This window comes from Callithrix jacchus, chromosome 1, assembly GCF_049354715.1.
Source record: "Callithrix jacchus isolate 240 chromosome 1, calJac240_pri, whole genome shotgun sequence".
NCBI classification, from domain to species: domain Eukaryota; kingdom Metazoa; phylum Chordata; class Mammalia; order Primates; family Cebidae; genus Callithrix; species Callithrix jacchus.
In genome coordinates, this window is record NC_133502.1 from 146,058,654 (window position 1) to 146,080,029 (window position 21,376).

At 38.5% G+C, this 21,376-nt stretch overlaps 1 protein-coding gene and 1 long non-coding RNA gene across 2 annotated transcripts; both read right to left on the bottom strand.

The window, feature by feature from the left end:
- Positions 1-1,016: 1,016 nt before the first annotated feature.
- Positions 1,017-11,618, bottom strand: HEMGN (hemogen). The gene is made up of 4 exons (XM_035252820.3): positions 11,490-11,618; positions 9,607-9,700; positions 3,948-5,176; positions 1,017-1,684 (listed from the first exon to the last, which is right to left on the bottom strand). The coding sequence occupies exons 1-4, from the start codon at positions 11,566-11,568 to the stop codon at positions 1,587-1,589; spliced, it is 1,500 nt and encodes a 499-aa protein (XP_035108711.2). The 5' UTR covers positions 11,569-11,618; the 3' UTR covers positions 1,017-1,586.
- Positions 11,619-18,198: 6,580 nt separating this feature from the next.
- Positions 18,199-20,610, bottom strand: LOC144582582 (uncharacterized). Its single transcript, XR_013535588.1, has 3 exons — positions 20,482-20,610; positions 19,901-19,988; positions 18,199-18,337 (listed from the first exon to the last, which is right to left on the bottom strand). It is a non-coding gene; the product is annotated as an uncharacterized LOC144582582 (long non-coding RNA).
- Between the last annotated feature and the right edge of the window lie 766 nt (positions 20,611-21,376).

Here is a 21,376-nt window from a genome sequence, read left to right on the forward strand (position 1 = left end):
AACTTTTGTACTATCATGACAACTTTTTTATAATTCTAAAATTATTTCTCCAAAAATTATTATTTAAATAAAACAATTAAAAATAAATATACCTATGCCTGTACATCACCCAGATGGGGGAATCATAATCCCTGGGGGATAAGTCTAGACATATATGTATTTTTGAAACTTTCTCAAGTGAGTCTAATGTACCAGAAGGGTTGAGAGAACCACTGCTCTCTCATGTTCATTATACCATAAATACCTGAGGGACTAGGCTACATCAAAGAACCCTGCCTTGTTCTTTGATGTAGCCTAGTACCCAGCACAGTGCCTATGCAGAAAGCTTGTGCAAGTGTGTTCTTGCTGAATGAACCTTTATTTGCAAAAATATCCTTAGTCCTCTGAAATAACAGAAGGAAAACTGAACACAAAAAATACCAGGGTAGATTTTCAGACATCTTCCCATCCAGAATAGTTTCTATTCCTTCCCCCTGTCTCTTGTCGTTTTCAGTTCATCTTCACCATTATCACCATCTTTATCATGTTCCTAAAATACTAAAATTGCCACTCCGTTGTTCAAAAATCTTACTTCTTTCCCTATTATTTAACAAATGATATACTTCTTGGTAAGGTATGCAAAATTCTCTGTGCTCTAATAACATAAGCTTTTTCATGCAAGCCTGCTACTATTTTATATGGACTCTATATTAACCATAGTTTGCTTGCCATTCTCTTGAACGTGTCTTGAAGTCACCCTTCTCTGTGTCACATACAGCAATGCTGCTATCCTCATCTACGCAAATCCTTTCCATCTTTCAAGGCTCCATGCCTGTGTAATGTTTTCAGGTCATTCCAGCAATGACCAGAGCATTCTCTGTTTGTATCTACCATTTAAATGTCACCAACACTTAACATTTTCTTTTTTAATTATTTGTTTTCTGTTTTATTTCCCCATGAAACTAAATTAAATCCCCCATGGGGTGTCATATAGGTCTTCTAACCCCACAGTTCTTAACATTATGCCATCCACACAGTTAAGCATGTAATAATGATTTAATGTACATTTTGCACAAACACAATATTTAAAAAGTAAAAACAGAAAATCAAAATTCAAATACAAAAGTAAACTACATTCATCACTCCAAAATATCTTTTAAGGAGATTTGTTAAAACTAACCAAAAGAGCCAACTAAAGCCTGAATAAAATTTTGATGCTACTGTTACAAGAAAACTCATGTAGCACTTAACATTTCCCCAAAATGTAAGTGTTCAATCTTAGTCATTTATCTGCTCTTAAGACTTACATAATTTTCTTAGGGAGGAAAATCCACTATCCAGTCCTCTCCCCTTCTTTATTTGTCTCTTCCCACCGCTGTCCTCCCCACAACACATACACACATACACACTCACACACACTCTAGCATAATATTATCTATGTGGTAGAGCCTTAAAAAAATGTTAGTTATTTCAGATATGGTCTACAAATAGAAAAAAGAGTAAGTATCAATGAGCATTGTGAAAAGTTTTACAATATTTTGAGAAAGTCACGCATAAACTTTTAAGCTGTGTATTCCACTGGACTACAACTTTATGGTTGAGCATTGTTAAAACAAAACATAACTATAGACATCATTTTCTGGATGAATCTCATTCATAATTGCTGGTATTTCTGGTTCTTCTGCTTTGGGTTTTTCTTTCACTTCTGTAAAATAAAATAAAATAGATAAACAGATTCAATAAATTGTATTGGGGCAATTGACTATCCATTTGGAGGAAGAAAAACTACTTCACAACATTCACAAAAACAAACTACAGATGGAGCAAATATTTAAACACCATAAAGTTATAGAAATAATAGTATTTTTAATAATCTTAGGATTCTAAGTAGAACACAGAGACCAGACACCATAAGGGAAAAGACTAGTAGGGTTGAATACCTAAAAATTAAAATTATGTATGGCAAAAAACACTATAAACAAAGTTAAACCAAATCAAAGACAACTAGAAAAATATTTGTAACATATACACAGTAAAAACTATTATTTAAAGAGATTTTTTAATCAGAAAAAGATAGAAATCAAAAATGTTGAATGGGACAAAGATTCAAACAGACAATTCTTTTAAAAATTATATTTATAATAATCCTGAGATGTCTAGCAGCATTAATTATAAAAGGGGGTGATTAAGACCATTAGGTGGGTTTTATTTTTGAACCTATTGCTTCTTAGCCTTTTGGCTAAGATCAAGTGTATTTTTTAACCTAGCAGACAGGCAAAAATTTTTTAAATGTCATAATATACAGTGCGGACAAAGGTATGAGGAAAAGGCACCTGTCTGGAGGCTAGTCTGACTGACTGTAAATCCAAACTTTAAATGTGGGTACCCTTTGGCCCAACAATTTGATTTCTAGGGATTGATTCAAAGGAAATAATCAGACAAACTTAAGCCTCCAGTGCCTCCATTTTCTTATATTAAAAATGAGATTATTATTTATCCACTAGAGTTTTTAATGTTGAATAAAACAATCCACATAAAATATTTAATATGGTCTGGCACATAGAAGAGTACCAGATAAATGTTAGCTAAATAAATGTTATTCCCAATGATATGCATTGAACACTGTTGTAATAGTAAAACTTGGCAGTAACCTAAGTGTTCATCCTTACAAAGAGACTGGTTGAATAAATTATTGCATATACGTATACCACAGTACCATCCAGATGTTACAAAAGACGTCATAAAGATGGCTCCAATACTTTGGTTCAATTCATTCACTTCAGAGGACAACAAAAAAAGATGGCTCCAATATGTATTGTAAATGAAAACAAAAACAAGTTACAGAATAGGATGGGTACTGTCCCAACCTTAACACTGGGAACTGGAGATAGAAGATGATATTATAGGGGACCTTTACTTGATATTCACTTGCATGTTGCTTTATTATAAGGAACACTTAATACTTTTATAATCAGCAAAAATAGATATTCCCATTTGTTTGGTTAAACAAAGCAAAAAATAAAATGAGCATGAATTAATTGACTATATTGACCTTGCTGGGTTTACAGTGAAACTGTTCGGAATCAGGACGCTGTTGGTTAGAGCTACTTCTCCAGCAGGGTACCCTGTGAGTGCACGTAGCGTTCACATGTCTGCTTTTCACTGCAATGTATTTCTTTAAAGTAGTTCCTCAAAACCGGTATTACTTGGAAACCAACTAACCCCATGTTTTTGTTACACTAATCTTTTAGGATAAAGAGCAAATAAACTACCAAAGGGATTTCTTTAGAAAAGTTTCCTGGGGATAATTATGGTCTGATAGACTCAGTCAGTTTCTTATACTGTCTACAGTATTATACAAAGAGAACTGAAGTTCTCAGTTATGTTTCTGAGGCAAGTGAAATTAAAGAAAGATTGCATTATTTTCAAAATGCTATGCTTAGGAAAAAGTTTTTCAGGAAAAAATCTTGAAACAGAAAGGGCTTTTGGTAAATCTGATAAAACCTATAAAAATGAGTTCTCTAAGTAACAGATCATATTTTACACCTTTGTGCCTCCCTCAGTACCTTTTACTATGAATTTACCTGCCTTCCATTTATCAGGAAAATTAAATTTCCTAGAAACACTTCATCAAGCTTTCTTGTTAATGTAGACTTAATCATTTTTTTAAAATATGTTGCACATAATTTGTCTTATATTGGGGTTATTTCACGGACTATAGCATCTTATAATGGATAGAGAGTATGAATAAGTACTTACTGTACATGCTTCATTTTCAATTTTTTTAACTTTTTGAAATATGCCAAGACAGATATTGGTTGCATGAAAATATTGTTTACTTAAAACTAGCCAATGAAATTCACAGTATCCATTGAAATAACTGGGAATAACCCAGGATAGTCAGAGAAGATTGTAAATCACTATTCTGGGGAAGATATACCTACCTTGGTGCTATAAACAGCCCTTACCTTGAGGAAAAGTGTAAATATCTTTAGCATCTTCCTGGTGTGCTTTAGGATCCTGGCCTTGGGGCCCACCTGTTTCTTGGTATGGTTCTGAAAAGCATTCTTTAGGCATATCCTTATTCTTATATGTCTTAGTAGAGAGGTCTTCAGGCCTTGGTGTTTCTTGGTGTATTTCAGGTGAATTTTCTTTAAGCTGGGGTATCTCTTGGTATGTTTCAGGTAAATATTCTTCAAGCTGAGGTGTTTCTTGGTGTATTTCAGGTGCATATTCTTCGAGCCCAGGTATTTCTTGATACATTTCAGGTGAATATTTTTCAGACCCAGGTGTTTCTTGGTTTATTTCAGTTGAATAGTCTTCAGAATAAGGTGTTTCTTGGATTGTTTTATGAGAGGGGGCTTTAGGCAAAGTAATTTTTTTACATGTTTTATGAGAAAGCTGTTTAGGTTCAACTGATTCTTGGTGTGTTTTTGCAGAAAGGTCTTTAGGCTCAGCTATTTCTTGTGTTTTAGGAAAAAAGCCTTCTGTCTCAGCTCTTCCTTGATCTGCTTCATTGTATTCCTCTGGTTCTGCTGGGTTTTGGTCAGTGTCAAGAATATAACCTTTAGGCACATCTGGTTTTGGATTCGCTTGAAGAGAGCATCCTTCCAGGTCAGCTGGGTCTTCAGATGTTGGACAAGGAAGGACTTTGGGTACAGCAGCTTCTTGGCACATTTTAGGAGCCAGATCTTTTCGTTTAGCCATTTCTTGGTACATTTTGAAAGGATGGTCTTGAATTACAGCTATTACTTGGCATGTGTTAGGAGAGATGTCTTCAGGTTCAGCCATGTCTTGACATATTTTGGAAGAATTGTCTTGAAGTCCAGATATTTCTTGGTACATTTTAGGAGAGAGGTCTTCAGGTTCAGCTACATGTTGGCATGTTTCAGAAGAATGGTTTTGTACTGCTATTTCTTGGTACTCAGAAGAATTCTCCTGATGTATATTACCTTCTTGACATATTTCAGAAAAGCATTCCTCAGGCACAACTTTCTGGTGGGGGGCTACTGAAGGAAATACTTCGGTTATACTCCTGGGTGGCTCAGTTTTTTTCTCTATAGGTGTCAGTGCTTTCTCCACTATTTCCTTTTCTATCTGTGACTGAGGCTCCACCTTCAATTCTGTATTTTGTTGTCTCTTTCTGCCTCTTTGATTTCCTTTTCCTGTTCTCTGACGCTTGTGTTTTTTCTGTTCTCTGCAGAGAGATCAGAATTAGTGTCAATAATGGTGCTACAGAATTCAAATAAATGCTGTAATAACAGTGCCAGGTCTCCCACTGCCTTGTTGCACAAGGATCATGAATTAGTCACTTAATCTCTCTAGGCTTCAATCTCTTTGTTTGTAAAATGAAGGAGCAGAGCTAGATGTTCTCAATTCTTAGGAGAGGGAATGTTTCTCCAGGACTTCTTGGCATTGATGCCTTGCTTACCTGGAGCCCTCTTGGTGGAGCTTGGTAGTGTGTGTGTATGTGTGTGTGTGTGTGTGTGTGTGTGTGTGTGTACACACATGTTATAGCATGTTCTTAAAATTTGGTTATGGAAAATAAATAATTCTCATTACAGATTAATAGACTGGCATTCTGGTTTATACACGAGTCTCTTTGCATTTAGTCTGTGTATGTTACTTCTCTACCCCTGAGCAGCCTGCAGGTGGATGCTGTAGATAGCTTGATTAACAATACATTGTCTAGTGTGAAGAATTCTAAGTTGCTACAGTACATTTCAAATGAGGTATACTGTAAATGGGTCAAAAGCCGCAAAAACACTTCTTGAAGTTAAGAACCCTGGTAGCTAGGCATGAGTGGCCATATTATACCTATCCCTAATTAATAGATTAAAGATCTAGAAGATGAAAGGATATGCATAGAAATTGCAGCCAGTGACAAATTGTTAGGCACTGCAAATATAAGCAAATACAGATGGCTAATACAGATGGGCTGGGGGCTGGGGGAAGTACTATAAATAATCATTTCATCATTTTTCTAAATCTACTGAAATTCTGTTTCATGCTACCCGCTCCATGGAGCCTTCTCTGACAGACAACAGGACTAAAATGTTCTCCCAGCTTAGCACTCCTGTAGGATTTATTGTGAGTACCATGCTAAAGGCAAGGAATGTAGGCTGTCTCATACTGCAGTTATTTCTGAATAAACTATATTTTTTTTAGTAAACATTTTAGACACTCTTTAGAGATAAAAACCAGTGTTTATTATATCTTTATAGTGCCCATCATTCCTTGCATATTTAGAAAAAGTATACCCTGTTTCCATTTTCTATATGAGGAGATCTGAGTAATATAATAGTCCATGTTCTTCCCTGGTAGTTTTTTGAAAAATACAAAAAATACCTCTGTGGCCTAAACTTTAGTCTGTACTCTCTCATGATTGTGGACAAGTCATTTAACCTCCACATGCCTTGGTTGCCTTGTAAGTGAAGTGAGGTAAATAATATCTGCCCAATTTCATGTGGTGGTTATAAAATTACATATCATAACTTACATGAATGAATTATTCAAATATAAATTAGTACTCTAATATGAATATATGAAACACTTTTAGTGCTTCTATATGTCAGGTACTGTTTAAAATAATTTATTTTGTTATCTCACATAATCTTTACATCAATCTATGAAGTAGATAGTATTATTTTCATTTTGCAAATGACAAAACTGAAACAGAGGCATTGAGTAACTTGCCCAACACTTGTATTTAATAATCAAGCCATATACATCATCCACCTGCAGGCTGCACAGACGAGAAGCCGTGCCTGGATTGCAGGCCTAGAAATTCGATTGTATGAGTTTGCTCAGGAGTAGTGAAGTAACACTCACAGACTAAATGCAAAGGGACTAGTGTATAAAACAGAGTGCCAATCTATTAATTTATAATGAGAATTATTTATTTTCCATATATTTCCAAGGGCTCTGGCTACAAAGTAGGGGAGCCAGGCTACGAATCTAGTCACTCTGGCTTTAACACTCAAGCTCATAATCATGCACTCTGCTGCTTCTCTCTGAAACTAATAAAGTTTCACTGTATGGTATGTTTTAGTGAGAAAAGAGGGCACAGGCCTTAGCATTATAGAGACGTATCACCAGAGCAAATCCAGTCAATGCCAACAGGCTCGCCAATGTGTTATCCACTTGAGTGAATACCCCCAGCCCAGCAAGCCCAGAACCCCGATTCTGTTAGCACACTGAAACTAGCTTCATTTATCAGGGGCAGATCTCATCAACCAGATTAAGGAGACCAACCTATAAACCTAAAGACCAATTTTTTTTTTTTTTTGAGACGGAGTTTCGCTCTTGTTACCCAGGTTGGAGTGCAATGGCGCTATCTTGGCTCACCGCAACCTCGCCTCCTGGGTTCAGGCAATTCTCCTGCCTCAGCAGGAGCTGAGCAGCTGGGATTACAGGCATGCGCCACCATGCCCAGCTAATTTTTTGTATCTTTAGTAGAGACGGGGTTTCACCATGTTGACCAGGATGGTCTCGATCTCTTGACCTCGTGATCCACTTCCTCAGCCTCCCAGAGTGCTGGGATTACAGGCTTGAGCCACCGCGCCCGACCAAGACCAATTTTTAAATGACCAGAAATACAAAGACACATAGTAGAAAATACCTGGGCTGGCTGGACACAGTGGCTCACGACTGTAATCCCAGCATTTTGGGAGGCTGAGGTGGGTGAATCGCCATCATGGTGAAACCCCATCGCTACTAAAAAATACAAAAATTAGCTGGGCAAGGTGGTGGGCACCTGTAGTCCCAGCTTCTTAGGAGGCTGAGGTATGAGAATCACTTGAACCTGGGAGGCGGAGGTTGCAGTGAACAGAGATCAGCCACTACACTTCATCCTGGGCAGCAGAGTGAGACTCTGTCTCAAAAATGAATGAATGAACAAACGAACGAAAGAGAGAGAGAGAGAAAGAAGAAGAAAAGAAAAAAAGGAAAAGAAAATACCTTGGCACTGGGCTCACAAACAAATGCACTCTCTCTGTAGGTAAGTACTTGGGAAGCCAAGTAATGATTGGAAGATTGCTTAGTGGGTATGGAATTTGGGAGCTAATTAGATAATTTTCAACAGAATTACCTGCCATAGGACCCTAGTACAGAAGTTTCTACTATAAAATAATACATGTGTTCCTAAAAAAAACTCACTTTCTGCAAAATCATCCTCTATAAAGACACAGCGGTTACGGAGGTGCAGCAAACAGGCTTGGGACAAATGATTCAAAACCTATGCAACATTTTAACTAAAACAATAATTGGTACCAGGAGAGAGAACTTGGATGGTCCAGACAAGCAGCTTACTGTGGCGGGAGGCTGCCTCAGGGGATAGTAAATGCAAATATAGTGTAATTGCGGGCTTGAAGCTGCTGAGATGTGAGCTCTGAGCCAGCAGGGATTGCCGTTCAGTTGGGCACAGGAGGGACGTGCAAGCTGCCACTTGGTGGAGAGCTGTGCAAGGCTGGTGTTGTGCATCTCTAGGGAGGGAACCCTGGATGCCAGCTGAAAAGAATCCTGCCTATACAGCAGCCAAGCTGAAAGCTTTTTCTTTCCAGCTGAAAGCTGTAATTCTCTTCCCACTATTCTGGCTCCTTTTGATTAGGAAAAAAAATCATGAACCAACAAAACTCCTGTATTATACTGACATCATTCTCCTATTTACCAGTTGTATGTGAGCTTGGTGTTATAGAAACATCTGTTGTAACAGAACAGACAGTGCTCAGTCCATAGTGGGGTTTGTGGGATTGGAAAATGTCCTTTCATAGGACAAGTGCTTTGCTTAAATTAGTGGTTCTCAACTGGAGGTGATTTTGCCTGTCTCCCCCCCACACCACCCCTGGAGACATTTTGTTGTCACAACTGGGGTAGAAGGTGCTACTGACATCTAGAGGTCAGAAAATACTACAAAACATCTGCAGTGCACAGGACAGCCCCACACAACAATTCTGCCCACAGTGACAGCAGTGCCAAGGTGGAGACACTTTGGCTTAGATGGATGCTGCACTTTTGGCTCTTTGGGCTCCCCTTCCAAGCAAGCAAGTCCCCAGTTGTCACAGTCATATTTGAAATGGATGCAATTAGATGCCGCCTAACTTATAACCATACTCTTGTACTCCCTTCCTGTGTTTACGTACAGGTAAACATACAGGTGATCTAAACTCTCTGTCACTCATTTACAGCAAATGTTTTGGCTTACTCCATGGAGAGTTAATCACACTCATTCAGTAAAAATTTAGCTAATAGAAAGCTTGGAGAACAATCTTGGAGGCTTCTTCAGTGATGCTTCCCACTCCCAGCAAGATGCTTCTATGTTTATATTACCATAGGAGCTAAACGCCAGGCTTCTCTACAATATAATTTGATTACTCCGTGCTTTAATTAAAAGAGACCAGGGGAAAAAAGTCTGTTCCCACCATTTACCAGCTGTGTGTGTGACTTTCGGCAAGGTAATTAATTCACTGGAGGCTTAGTCTCTTTTTTTCTGTAAATAGGGATAACAATGCCTGATTTACAGGATCGTTGGAAAGATAAAATACAGTGTATATAAGTGCAGAGCACTACTTGATGCATAACATCCTCAATAAATATATTAGTTCCCTTTCCCTTGTGATGCTACCATACCCAAATAGCCATAGTGATGTTTCCTTTTCTTGCACTTCAGCTTTTCTTTTTCTAAGTCGGTCTCTGTTTCTCAAACTCCAGGTTCCAATGACTTCTGTAATAAAATGAAAGTTATTAGAGAAAGTGATGAACTGTGGTGTTTATCAGCAAAAGTCCTATAGTCAAGTAGCAGAATCTCTATGCTAGGTTTTCCTCCTAGCTTTTTGAAGACAAGGACTACATCTCATTTATCTTTGTATCTCCGGAGAAAGCCTGGAAGCAGACATTCACCAAATGTTTTTGAATGAAAACGTCAGAGACATACTCACACAGAGTATTTGTACATAAATGTGCTACCAACCTATTCATTTCTTCAAAATAAGTTTACATATTGTACAAATAATGAAAAAAGCAGCCATATTTTGCTGTCTTTAACATGATAATTTGTTTTCATTTTATTACTCGTTTCTGTCCATTCCTTTTATTATACAAAGTTGTAAGAATAGCATACCACAATTTTATCTTTTTATTAACCTAACATTATATTAGAACTATTTTCCATGATGTAGTCTTCATAATGATAATTTTAATGACAATAAAATACATAATCTAGTTGATGTACTCTCATTTACCCAGTGCTTCCTCTTGGATTGAGCATGTAGGTTGTTGCTAGTAATCTTTGCCTTGTATATCAAATTATAATAAGCATAGTCATTGCATATAGCTTTTCTTTTGGATTTTTTCCTTAGAATGGTGTTTCTTCAAGGTCTTTGGAAAATTAAGGGTATGATCAAAAAAGTTTCTGCTGCCAACTAAGGTTGAGAAAAATTAATGAGTCTTTGATGTAGAGCTTCCTAGAGCCTGTGAAGTGATGCACATCTGCACTGGGACCTCTGAAGGATAGAGCATGCCCCTTCAACCATGGTTGAAGGCTCTTTATAGAGAAAAATTATACCTTTATTTTTACCAACATCTAATTAAAGTTGACATTTCCTTCAATTATGAATGTAGATAACAAACCACAGTAGTTTTGGCAGTATATGACTTTTTTTCCTTCAACTTTTAAGTTCAGGGGTACATGTTCAGGATGTGCAGGTTTGTTATGTAGGTAAATACGTGCCATGGTTTCCTGCACAGGTCATCCCATCACCTTGGTGTTAAACACAGCATCCATTATCTGTTCTTCCTGATGCTCTCCCTCCCCCACAGTATATGGCTTTGACCCCATAAAGAAATCACATATTTTTATATAACATTGCTGTTGTTGCAGATACCTTAAAATATCACTTACTGGCTATTATTTATTTGACTTGATACTATTATTATTAGACCCACCACTGGATATTGTTATCTAATGCATCTATAAATAATCATATGTACATTACTATATCACAGTTTTTAATTTTGATATTTGTATTTAATATAATTATTTCCTTTGTAATTTTATATATTTAATTTTATGCCTTTAAAACTTTTATTCAAAGAAGGAGTCTGTGAGTTCATCAGAATGCCAAAGAGATCCATGGAGCAAAAAAATTTTAAAACAATGTCTTAGAGTATCTGAAGGCCTAAGGTTCCACAAAACATTTTGAGAAATGCTGCTTTAGGATAGATCCAAGGACTGAAATTAGTGAGTCAAAAGAATGAGCAGTGTTATAGCTCTCACCACTTATTGCCAGATCTCTTTCCAAACGTTTGACCAAATTTATGCTACCATAGAAATGTATGAACTCACTTGTTTTACCACAACCATCTAATGAAATTATTGGATGAAAGGGTCGTCTCATTAGCTTTCATTTAAATGTATTTCCTTTTTTTTTTTGGCCAGATCCACTGAAAAGAGAAAATTATCATACCCCAAATTCTTCCCAATAGCCACCAGCCCTTAAGGTATTTTTCATTACCTGGAGAATGGTTCTCTTCTTGAAGAGGATCAAGTGTCTGATGGTGCTTCAAACAAGATTGGTCCTTTCCAAAATCCATCTTGCTGTAATACCTTCCTGCTATTTTGGTCTGACTTCCACAACCAGTCTAAACGCTTTTTAAAAATATCAAAAACAACTAACACTTAAAAAAAAAAAAAAACCACACATACAAGCTTGCCTGTCGCTTGACTTCCCGCCTAAAAGTTTTATCTGGCTGGACCACAACTTCAGGCTAATTCTACTTTCTTTATCACACTGCACAGGTGTGAGCAGGGGAAATGGCTGGTGCTAGCAACCTCTAGCATAGGTTGCTATTTATACAGGGAAACTCTGGCCACAGCCTGGCATGGCACAGCCTCCAGTCAGCACTCTTTGGTTCTATCTGCCAGGAAGTGTCTGGATCCGATGTTCCTTTTACAGACAGAGGTGGCCTGGTATAGAACACAATCTAGGCTCCAACCAGCACAGTGGCCCAAAGCAAGTCACCCCCCTTTTCTATGACTCTCTTTCTGCATTTGCAAAATGAACAAATAATTTCTGTCTTGCCTAATTCATACAGTTCTTGTGAAAGTGAAAATAATGGATGTGAAAATTTTTAGAAAGTATGAATATATATTAATCTTACATGGTTTCCTGTATGTGGATTTTTTTCACCTTAATCTGTTGCAAAATAATGTACAGTTTTGCTGTGTATGCTGTTAGACTTAGATAAGAAATAGACATAAAGAACCAAGTTAGAAATTCACAGTAATTTTGTACCCTTTTTTGCTCACCAAATCATTCACAAGTGACTCAAGATAACTGGTGAAATCCATTGTTACTCATATAGGGGAAGGTAAAAAATTATTTCTTAATGAAAATATCACTACCTTGTATCACAGAAATTAAGTTAAGATCATCAAAGGAAACATCCTGTCTCCAAGCAGTCACCCCATTTTGGAAGACAAGGAGCCTATGGTTCAATAAGGAAGAAACCCTGAGCACCTCCTCATACAGGAAGCCAGTCTGGGAGACGCAGGGTTAATCTGTGTGTTCGTATTCATATTGAATTGAAGTGAGTTTGAATTCCAGTGTTGTCATTCCCTAATTCAGTGACCTGAGGCAAGTTAGACAGCCTTCGAGTCAATGTACCTATTTATAACTTGGGGACAATATTGATATCTACCTCATAAAGTTACTGGGATAATTAAGTCCACTAATCCATGTGAGGCATTTGATGTGTGACTTGCATATTTAACTTGGTCAGTAAATGTTAGCTGCCAATAAAAATACAGTCACCAGATTTTGGTAAACCAAGTTGTAGTTTAAATGCACTAAAGAAAGAGAAAATCTGAAAAGAATTCTTTATAAAGAAAGACCTTTGTAATGTGAATAGACACCCACTACTTCCATGGAGTCTTAAGGCATTGGAACTGGGAGAGCCCCAAATCATGCAGTCCCTCCCTATTTTATATATGAAGAAACTGAGAGCCAAGGAATAGAGTTACCTATACTTACTACTTATTGCCAGCAGCATCTCTTACAGATTAGGAGATAGCTTATCATTTTGTGTGCTTAATCTTTCCTGGGTATAAAAATGTGTGTATGATGTAAGCATATTAGAGAAACAAGCTATCAAATACACTGAAGGGTATCAAGAATGATATAACAAACACCCAAGTATCTGCCATTAACATTTAACTTGGTTTTTAATTACTAAATTCCAATGTTTAGCTTTACCTCTCTCAGTTCCCTGGTCTTTTTCTTAAGTAAATCTCTGTATCTGAAAATCTAGATAACTTCAGGGAGCCCCTACTCAAAGGAATCCTGCATGGAACAGCAGGCATTCTTTGTAATTTATCTCTTGAAAATTTTGGATTTTCAGATGTGGGCTTTAAAGATCTCAAAGTAACTTTAAAAATTAGAAAATAGTGTTTTTTGAATATTAGTCCCTTTACCTGATATGTTTTAATTCTTACTAGTTAGGTTGTTTCTTTACATTAGGATAGTTTAATAAAATAACATTATAGAATCCCTCTGGAACACCTTCAGAGGATACAGAGGTACTTCTTGAATAAAATTATCCTTACCAAGAGCTTATAACACCCAGTTCAACAATTCAGCAAGTTTTATTTAATGCCTTCTCTGTGCTACATACTGAGTAAGGCTGTGAGGCTAGGCTATAGAGATGGATGGTGCAGTCCCTGAGCTCTGTGTCCTGTAGACTCGTAGAGGAGAAGGTATGTACATCTGTATCGTAAGGAAATAATATTTGGATTCTTTATATCCTGTTACAATGTACCTGAGTCGATTCCACCCCCGCCCCATGTTCCCTGTATCTAGAAGCAGAGTGTGGAGGAACTGTAAGTGGGTGGGGTTTCAAGTTAACAGTAAATTGAAGGTAGTATGGGGTGGAGGGGGCCAGTGGAGAGATACTTTGGAGCAAACTAGATTGGAAGTCAGGCAAGGTGTCTCTGGCATGATAAACAGGCCAGAGCGGGAATTTGAGACAGAAATAGCCTACAATAAGTTTACAAGCCATAGTTCGTGGTCCCTTCTCTCTGTAGAAAATTATAGTTAGAAATTTAGTTAGAATTTAGTTAGAATTCTCTAACTAGAATTTCCAGAATGTGTGTTAGCCATTAAAGTCCACATATTTTTAACAAATGCTGCTTTGTTCTAGAGTTATTTGCATGTATACATAAACCTCTCTCTAGGCCGTAAACCCTTAGAGAGCAGTTTCAACTCCTGGTCCACTTTTCTGTCTCCACAGTATGATCTGGTGGGAGGCTTGGCTCATGTAGTCCCCATAATTGCCCTCTCTCCCTGCTTCATGGACATGCAGCCTGGAACAGTACTTTACTCACTCAGGGCTTGATGCTGCTGTGACTTCATAATAGCAATACTATCATCTGTGCCAGGGCTCTTTCTACTGTCATTCATGCCATGCCCAACACTGTTCTATGTGCTAGATAGAGTAATTGAACAGCAAAGTCCCTGCCTTTATGAAGCCTACATTTTAATGGGGAGAGATAAACAATAAGGAAATAAGTAAAATATATAATGCATCAGATGGTGATCAGTGCTTTGGAGAAAACTGAGCTGGGCATAATAGGATAAGGAAAATAGGATGACGGCTGCTATTTTAAATAGTGTGGCCAGAGAAGGCTCCACTGATAGGGTGACAGGTGAACACAACTGAAGGAGATGAGAGGCCAGATATGCCATGCTGATATCTGGGAGGGCATTCCAGGTATAGAGGTACCAGGAAATGGCCCAAGGAGGGGAGTGGTAAGGAGGTGGGATCAGAGAGGAAGCCTGTTATTGCCCCTTATAGGGTTTCTACTCTGAGTGAGATGGACAGTCATGGCATGGTTTTGGACAGAGGAGTGATATGATCTGACTTACATGTTTAAAGAATTATTCTGGCTAATGTGTGGGACAAGGGCAGAGGAAGCAAGAGGAACAATCAGAAGGATATTGTAATGATCCAGAGGAGAGATGATTAAGGTTTGGATGATGGTAGTGGTGAAGTCATGGTCAGATTCTGGACTAACTTATAACTTGTATGTGGTGAGACGTAAAAAATCAAGATAAAGGTTTGGTGTGAACAACTGGAAGGATGGAGTTAGCATTAACAGATGAAGAAGACCAGAGAAGCAGGCCTGGAGGAGATGATCAGGAGTTTCATTTTGGATGTGCTAACAGGGTAGGGAGAAAACAGCAAAGGAGCAGCCAGTGAGGTTGAGGAAAACCGGAAAAATATAGTGTCCTGGAAGCCAAGAGGAAAGAATGTTTCAAGGAAGAGAGACTAATCAACGGTGTCAAACTTTGCTGAAGTAGAGGAAGGATTGAGAATTGTCCTAACAATTGATTTCCTAACAATTCAATTCATTTCAATTAATTACAGATTATGGAGGTGAAGTAACTTGGCCAAGGGCATGCAGGTAAAGCCAGCTGTATCATTTTGGGGGCCCAGTGTAAAATGAAAACACAGGGCTCCTCCTTCAAAAATTGTTAAGAATTTCAAGATGGCTATAGCAGAAAATTAAACTCAGCAACTGTTTCACACTTGTTTCACCGAATTCTTGTAGCAGACTTATAACATAGCTATTATTGTCTTCATTTTTCTGATCAAGAAACTGGTGCTCACTGCATTGAGTGATATAACTAAGATCACAGAATGGGACTGGTAGTTTGTACCAAAATCTGGGCCTTTAGGCTCCAATTCCCTCTAATTCCGTTTTCTTTTTTCTTTTTTTTTTTTGAGATGGGGTCTCTGTTGTTTAGACTGGAGTGCAGAGTGGCACAATCACAGTTCACTGCAGCCTATACCTCCCCAGGTTCAGGTGATCCTCCCACCTCAGCCTCCCAAGTAGCTGGGACTACAGGCATACACTGCCACCACCATGCCTAGCTAATTTTTTATATTTTTTTGTAGAGATAGGGTTTTGCCACATTACCCAAGCTGGTCTCGAGCTCCTGGGCTCAAGCAATCCCCCCATCTTCGCCTGCCAAAATGCTAAGACTATAGGCATGAGCTACCAAGCGTGGCCTGGCCCTCTTCCTACTAGAACAAACTAGGTATTGAAGGAGAGAGTTGCGTTCCTGCCTCCTGACCATCTGGAGCAGGTATAAGTATTGAGAACTTGGTCATGCATTTCAGAGGCCTGACTGAACTGGTCAAATGTAGAAGGGAAGGAAACACATTGCGGAAACTTCTGCCCAAGGGCTCTTTAAGATGAGGGTGAAAAGAGAGCACAGGAAAAAATAGCTCGGGCCATGTACTGCATACTGTTTAGTCAAAAACAAGACCAGATAAAAGCACCTCCAAAGCTAATGCTATTTTAGGCTATGTTGATAAAATTATAGAGCCTCCAAAACCAGAGAGATGAGTCCTGATACACTTTGGTTTGTCGTTTCTTAGCCAGAGTGTCATACTGTGAAGGCCATACTATTTGAAAGCACACACTGAAAAGAACGAGTACAGGGCTCTCTCATTTTCCTGGCTGGGTAATTTGGGGAAAATCACCTAATTTCTTCCCTTGTAAAAGAAAGAAAGGTAATACCTTGTAGGGATTCTGTAAGGATAGAAGAGATCATCAGAGCTCTTTATAAAATGAAAAACACTGCAGATATAAGTCCCATCAACCTGGACAGTGTTAACAGTGATATTAGAGTGTTGTAATGATGCACCGGGCAATTTCCTAAAATGCATTTGGGTTGAAAAGTCATGGAAGGGAAGACAATGAACACTTGTATTTCTTAGCATTTCCTTCCTTGCTCACATACTTTTTCAAAGCTTTTAAATACTTTTCAAAGACTGGACCAAGCTTTGTTTTCCTTAGTGGGGAAGGAGAGTGTCTTGTTCCCCTCTCTGTCTGTTGATGCGTGATAAATGACATCTGTCTGCTAAACAGATGCTACTGTACACATATAGATAACACGTTCTACAACTTAGAATGGCTGTAGACTGCCTTTCAAACTAGTTTGTTCCAAAGTCCCTTCTCTGGAATCCTCCCACAAATACTCCCTTCTATTAAAGTATAGACAAATAGGCATCTCTGAATAAACATTGGTGAGTGGTCATTTATCTGGGGAAGAGCAATGCTGGTCCCATCTTGAGCCACCAGCTTATCTCTGTCCTTTCGTTTCTGAACTTCTTGAACTAATAACGTATTCTCAGTACCTCCGTTTCTCCCCACACCAATTCATTGCTTTGCATCTGTAATCTAGGTTTTTTTTTCTTTCACACACTCTTCACTCATAAATCATCAGTGATTTCCTAATGGCCAAACCCATGGTCTATACCCGGTTCTTTCTTTTTGACCTCTCTGCAGCTCATAATTCCTCTGAGTACTTCTATCCTCCATGAAGCTTGCGCCACTCTTGGCCTGTCTGATGGTGTGGTGTTCTCACCCTCACCTCTCTCTCTCTCTCTCTCCCCGCCCCACTTCCTCCTCCTCCTCCTTGCTCACAGACTTCTCTTTCACTCTCCTAGGTGTGGGAGGTGTTTTCCAAGAGTCCCTGATCCTTTTGAGTAATACTCTCACCTAAAGACAGTTCCAACCATATACTTTTAGCTACTACCTCTTTGCAGATGTCTTCTAAATAAATATGTCTGAGTTCTAAGATCTCATTTCCACATGTTTCTTGGTCATCATTTATTACCTGGATGTCCCACTGCAGCTCAAACTTAGCATAACTAAAAGCAAATTTATCTTCTCCCCTAAAACTAGGCTCCCTGTGCTTTATTTTTGTTAGAATAGTAGCACCCTGCCTGGCCATCTAGTTCTGAGCCTTCAGAACTCTCTTTGAACCTGCCTTTTCACTTTGTCTCTCACATCCAGCTGGATAGAGTTCTGCCAGTTCATTCTTCCCAGTCCCACATGCATCCCTCTTTTCCTGTCCTATACCCCCATCCCAGAGAGGGGCCTCAATTTCTCATTGGAAGCATTGGAAAAGCTCTGTAAGAGGCTTATCTGCTTTCATCTGCCTCATCCTCCCAAGTCCATCCTGCACAAACATCCAGAATATTCCTCCTACTGCTGGCTCTGAACCAGTCACTACCAAGTTTAGAGTCCTGTAAAGCCTCAGAATAAAGACTGAATTTGCCTGCAGAATAAAGACTAAATTTCTCATTCTGGCATTTAAATCTAACTTCCCAATGTTCTTTCCCATTACCTTTCTGGAACTACGCAATGTTTCCATTAAATACTGCCGCTTGCCTTTCCTGTTTGGCCGTGAATCTTTCTAACACCCACAGTACCTATCTTCATAACTTCTGGTTGTTCAGTCTTCTTCTGTGTGTCTGCCCATCCAGATAGTGAGTGCCTTCATCACAAAGCCTTTGATGATGATGATATGATGATGAAGATGACAATGATATGATGAGACATTAGTCACTCCACAAACTCATAAGGGGTAGCTGAAACTTTATATACAGGATCTCATTTCATTTTCTTCCAACTAATATTATCCCCATTTCACTGATAACAAAGCCATGGTTTAAAGAGGCTATATCCCTAGATCACATAAGCTTATGACTTACAGAATTGGGCTCAAAACTAAGGCTGTCTGACTCTAAAGTTTAGAGATTTAACCATTCTTTTCTACTGCCTTCAGCTGCCTAGATGTGGTCTCTCCTTTCTGAGCTAGAATTGCGCTTGATTTTAGCCTCTTTTGTGGTATTACATAATATTTTTAATTTATTATTCATGTGTACACATCTTATCTACTATATTCACTCAGCAAACATTTATTAAGCATTTATTTCTTACTAACCCCTTTGCTAAGAATTGGAGACAGAAAGAGAAATGAAATGAGAGTCTTTTCCTTCAAGGAACTCACAGCCTAATTGAGGGTGGTAGACAACAAGTAAACCTGGATTTAGAATATAATACAGTGTGATAATGTTTTTATTTACTTATTTGAGAGACAAGGTCTTGCTCTATCACACAGGCTAAAGTGCAGTAGCACAATCATAGCTCACTGCAGCCTCAAACTCCTCGGCTCAAACAATCCTTCCGCCTCAGCATCCTGAACAGCTAGGACTATAGGCACAAGCCACTACACCCAGCTAATTTTCAAAGCAATGTTGTAGAAATGGCATCTCATTATGTTGTCCAGGCTGGTCTCAAACTCCTGGCCTCAAGCCATCCTCTTGCCTCAGTTTTCCAAAGTGCTGGGATTACAGGCATGAGCCACTGCACTCAGCTCAGTGTGATAATTTTAATATCAATATTTCTAAATGTCAATGTAGATATGGGGTGCTTAATGCTGCTACCATGGGATTGTAAAGACAAGGCTATTACATTTTTCATCCTATAGGTATAATTGTCTTTATTCACACTGCCTTGGAAAGACCCTGGCATCAGTCAATCAGTTGGGAAATGAAGAGGCGTTATATGTATGTAATAATGTTACATTCACTTTTATATATTTCACAGAAAGAATAATAATAGCCAATATTTAAAATACTTGCTTACTATATCTCAGGCACTGTTCTAAGCACTTTACGATAGTAACTCATTAGTCTTTACAACAGTCTTTAAGGAAGGTGATATTGATACCTCTGTTTTATAGAGGAAGCAACTAGAGCACAGGCTTTAAATCTGTGCTCTAAGCTGCTGTCCTAGTAAGTAGCAAAGGTAGGTGGCTTGGATCTAGAGGCCGTATGCTTAACCACCCTCCTCTCTTGTGTCTCAATTCTACTTCTTTAGTATTTAATAAAATAAGGTAGCAATATATTCTGTTTGTAATTCCTTCCTTATCCTTTGTCCCCTTTCTTCCTCTCCTTCACACTCTCCCTGTTTCTGCAGTCATGTGTTAACTACCTATTCTGTGCAGGGTGTTGGGGACACAAAGGCAAATATAACAACAACAACAACAATAGCAAAAGACATACTTACAAAATTAAGGGAACACTGAGGAGAGAAATGTCCAAACAGGATGGAGAGAGGAGTTCAAAGAAGCCCTCCTGGAAGAGGTGATCTTGACCTTAGTTTTGAAGAGTGAATAGGAATCAATTACTAGGATACAGCAAGGCTTAGGGAAAAAAACACAGGCTCTGGAATCAGATCCAAGTTTATTCAGATCAAGTTCTGTGTGAGCTTGGGCAAGTTAATTAAAATCTTCCAGACTCAAATCTCTCATATGTAGAACAGGCATTATAATACCTACCTTTTGGCCAGGTGCAGTGGTTTACACCTGCAATCCCAGCATTTCGGGAGGCCAAGGTGCCTCAGCCACCTGAGGTCAGGAGTTCAAGACCAGCCTGACCAACATACTGAAACCCTGTCTCTACCAAAAATACAAAAATTAGCTGGGTATGGTGGTACATGCCTGTAGTACCAGCTACTTGGGAGGCTGAGGAAGAAGAATTGCTTGAATTCCGGAGGCAAAGGTTGCAGTGAGCCGAGACCGTGCCACTGCACTCCAGCCTGGGTGACACAGTGAGACCCTGTCTCAAAATAGTAATAATAATACCTACCTTTTAAGGCTGCTGTGAGAATAAGAATGATGACTTACGGAAAGCATCCTGCACAGTGCCTGCCACAAAGCAGACCTCATGTGCTGGCTGTTATGATAATGGTTTATAATCTCAGTAATAAAAAGTGAGATAGAACCACTAAATAATAAAGCTAAGTAGAGCATTAAAGTTATTACGTAGATAAGGAAATGGAAACCCAGAGAGAAGCCAGTGTCACACAGGCTGAGCGGCACTTGGAACTGGAATCCAGGTCCTCTGAAAGTTCTACCTTTTTCTTCACCTATCTGACATTCCAAACTCTTTTGTCTACAAGTCAATTCACCTCATCCCCCAGCTTAATGAAGTAGTTCTCAAACTTTCCAATTGTTTATACTCCATCTTCAGGATATTTGTCATGTTCTTGTATTGACATTCTCTTTTGCTATTACTTAGTGTTTTTTTTTTTTCTGAATAAACTCATTTTTACTAAAAGTACTTTAAATGAAATTTTAGCCTGGGCAACATGGAGAAACCCAATCCATACCAAAAATTAAAAAGAAAATAGCTAGGCATGGTGGTGTGTGCCACTGTTTTCAGCTACTTGGGAGACTGAGGTGGGAAGATTGCTTGAGCCCAGGAGGTCAAGGCTGCAGTGAGCCATGATCACACCACTGTACTCTAGCCTAGGTAGCAGGATAAGACCCTCTCTCAAAAATAAATAATAAACAAATAAAATGAAACTTGTATATCATTATCATAAATGGAAAACCAAAAATATCACCTGCGAAATCATAGGGTTGTGGTATAACACAGTTCTTCAAAGCCATCTTAAAATAAATACTGAACTATTAAAATAAAAGGTGTTACATCAAAAATTATCTCCACTGCCCTGAGTGTCATGCATACTACATCTTAG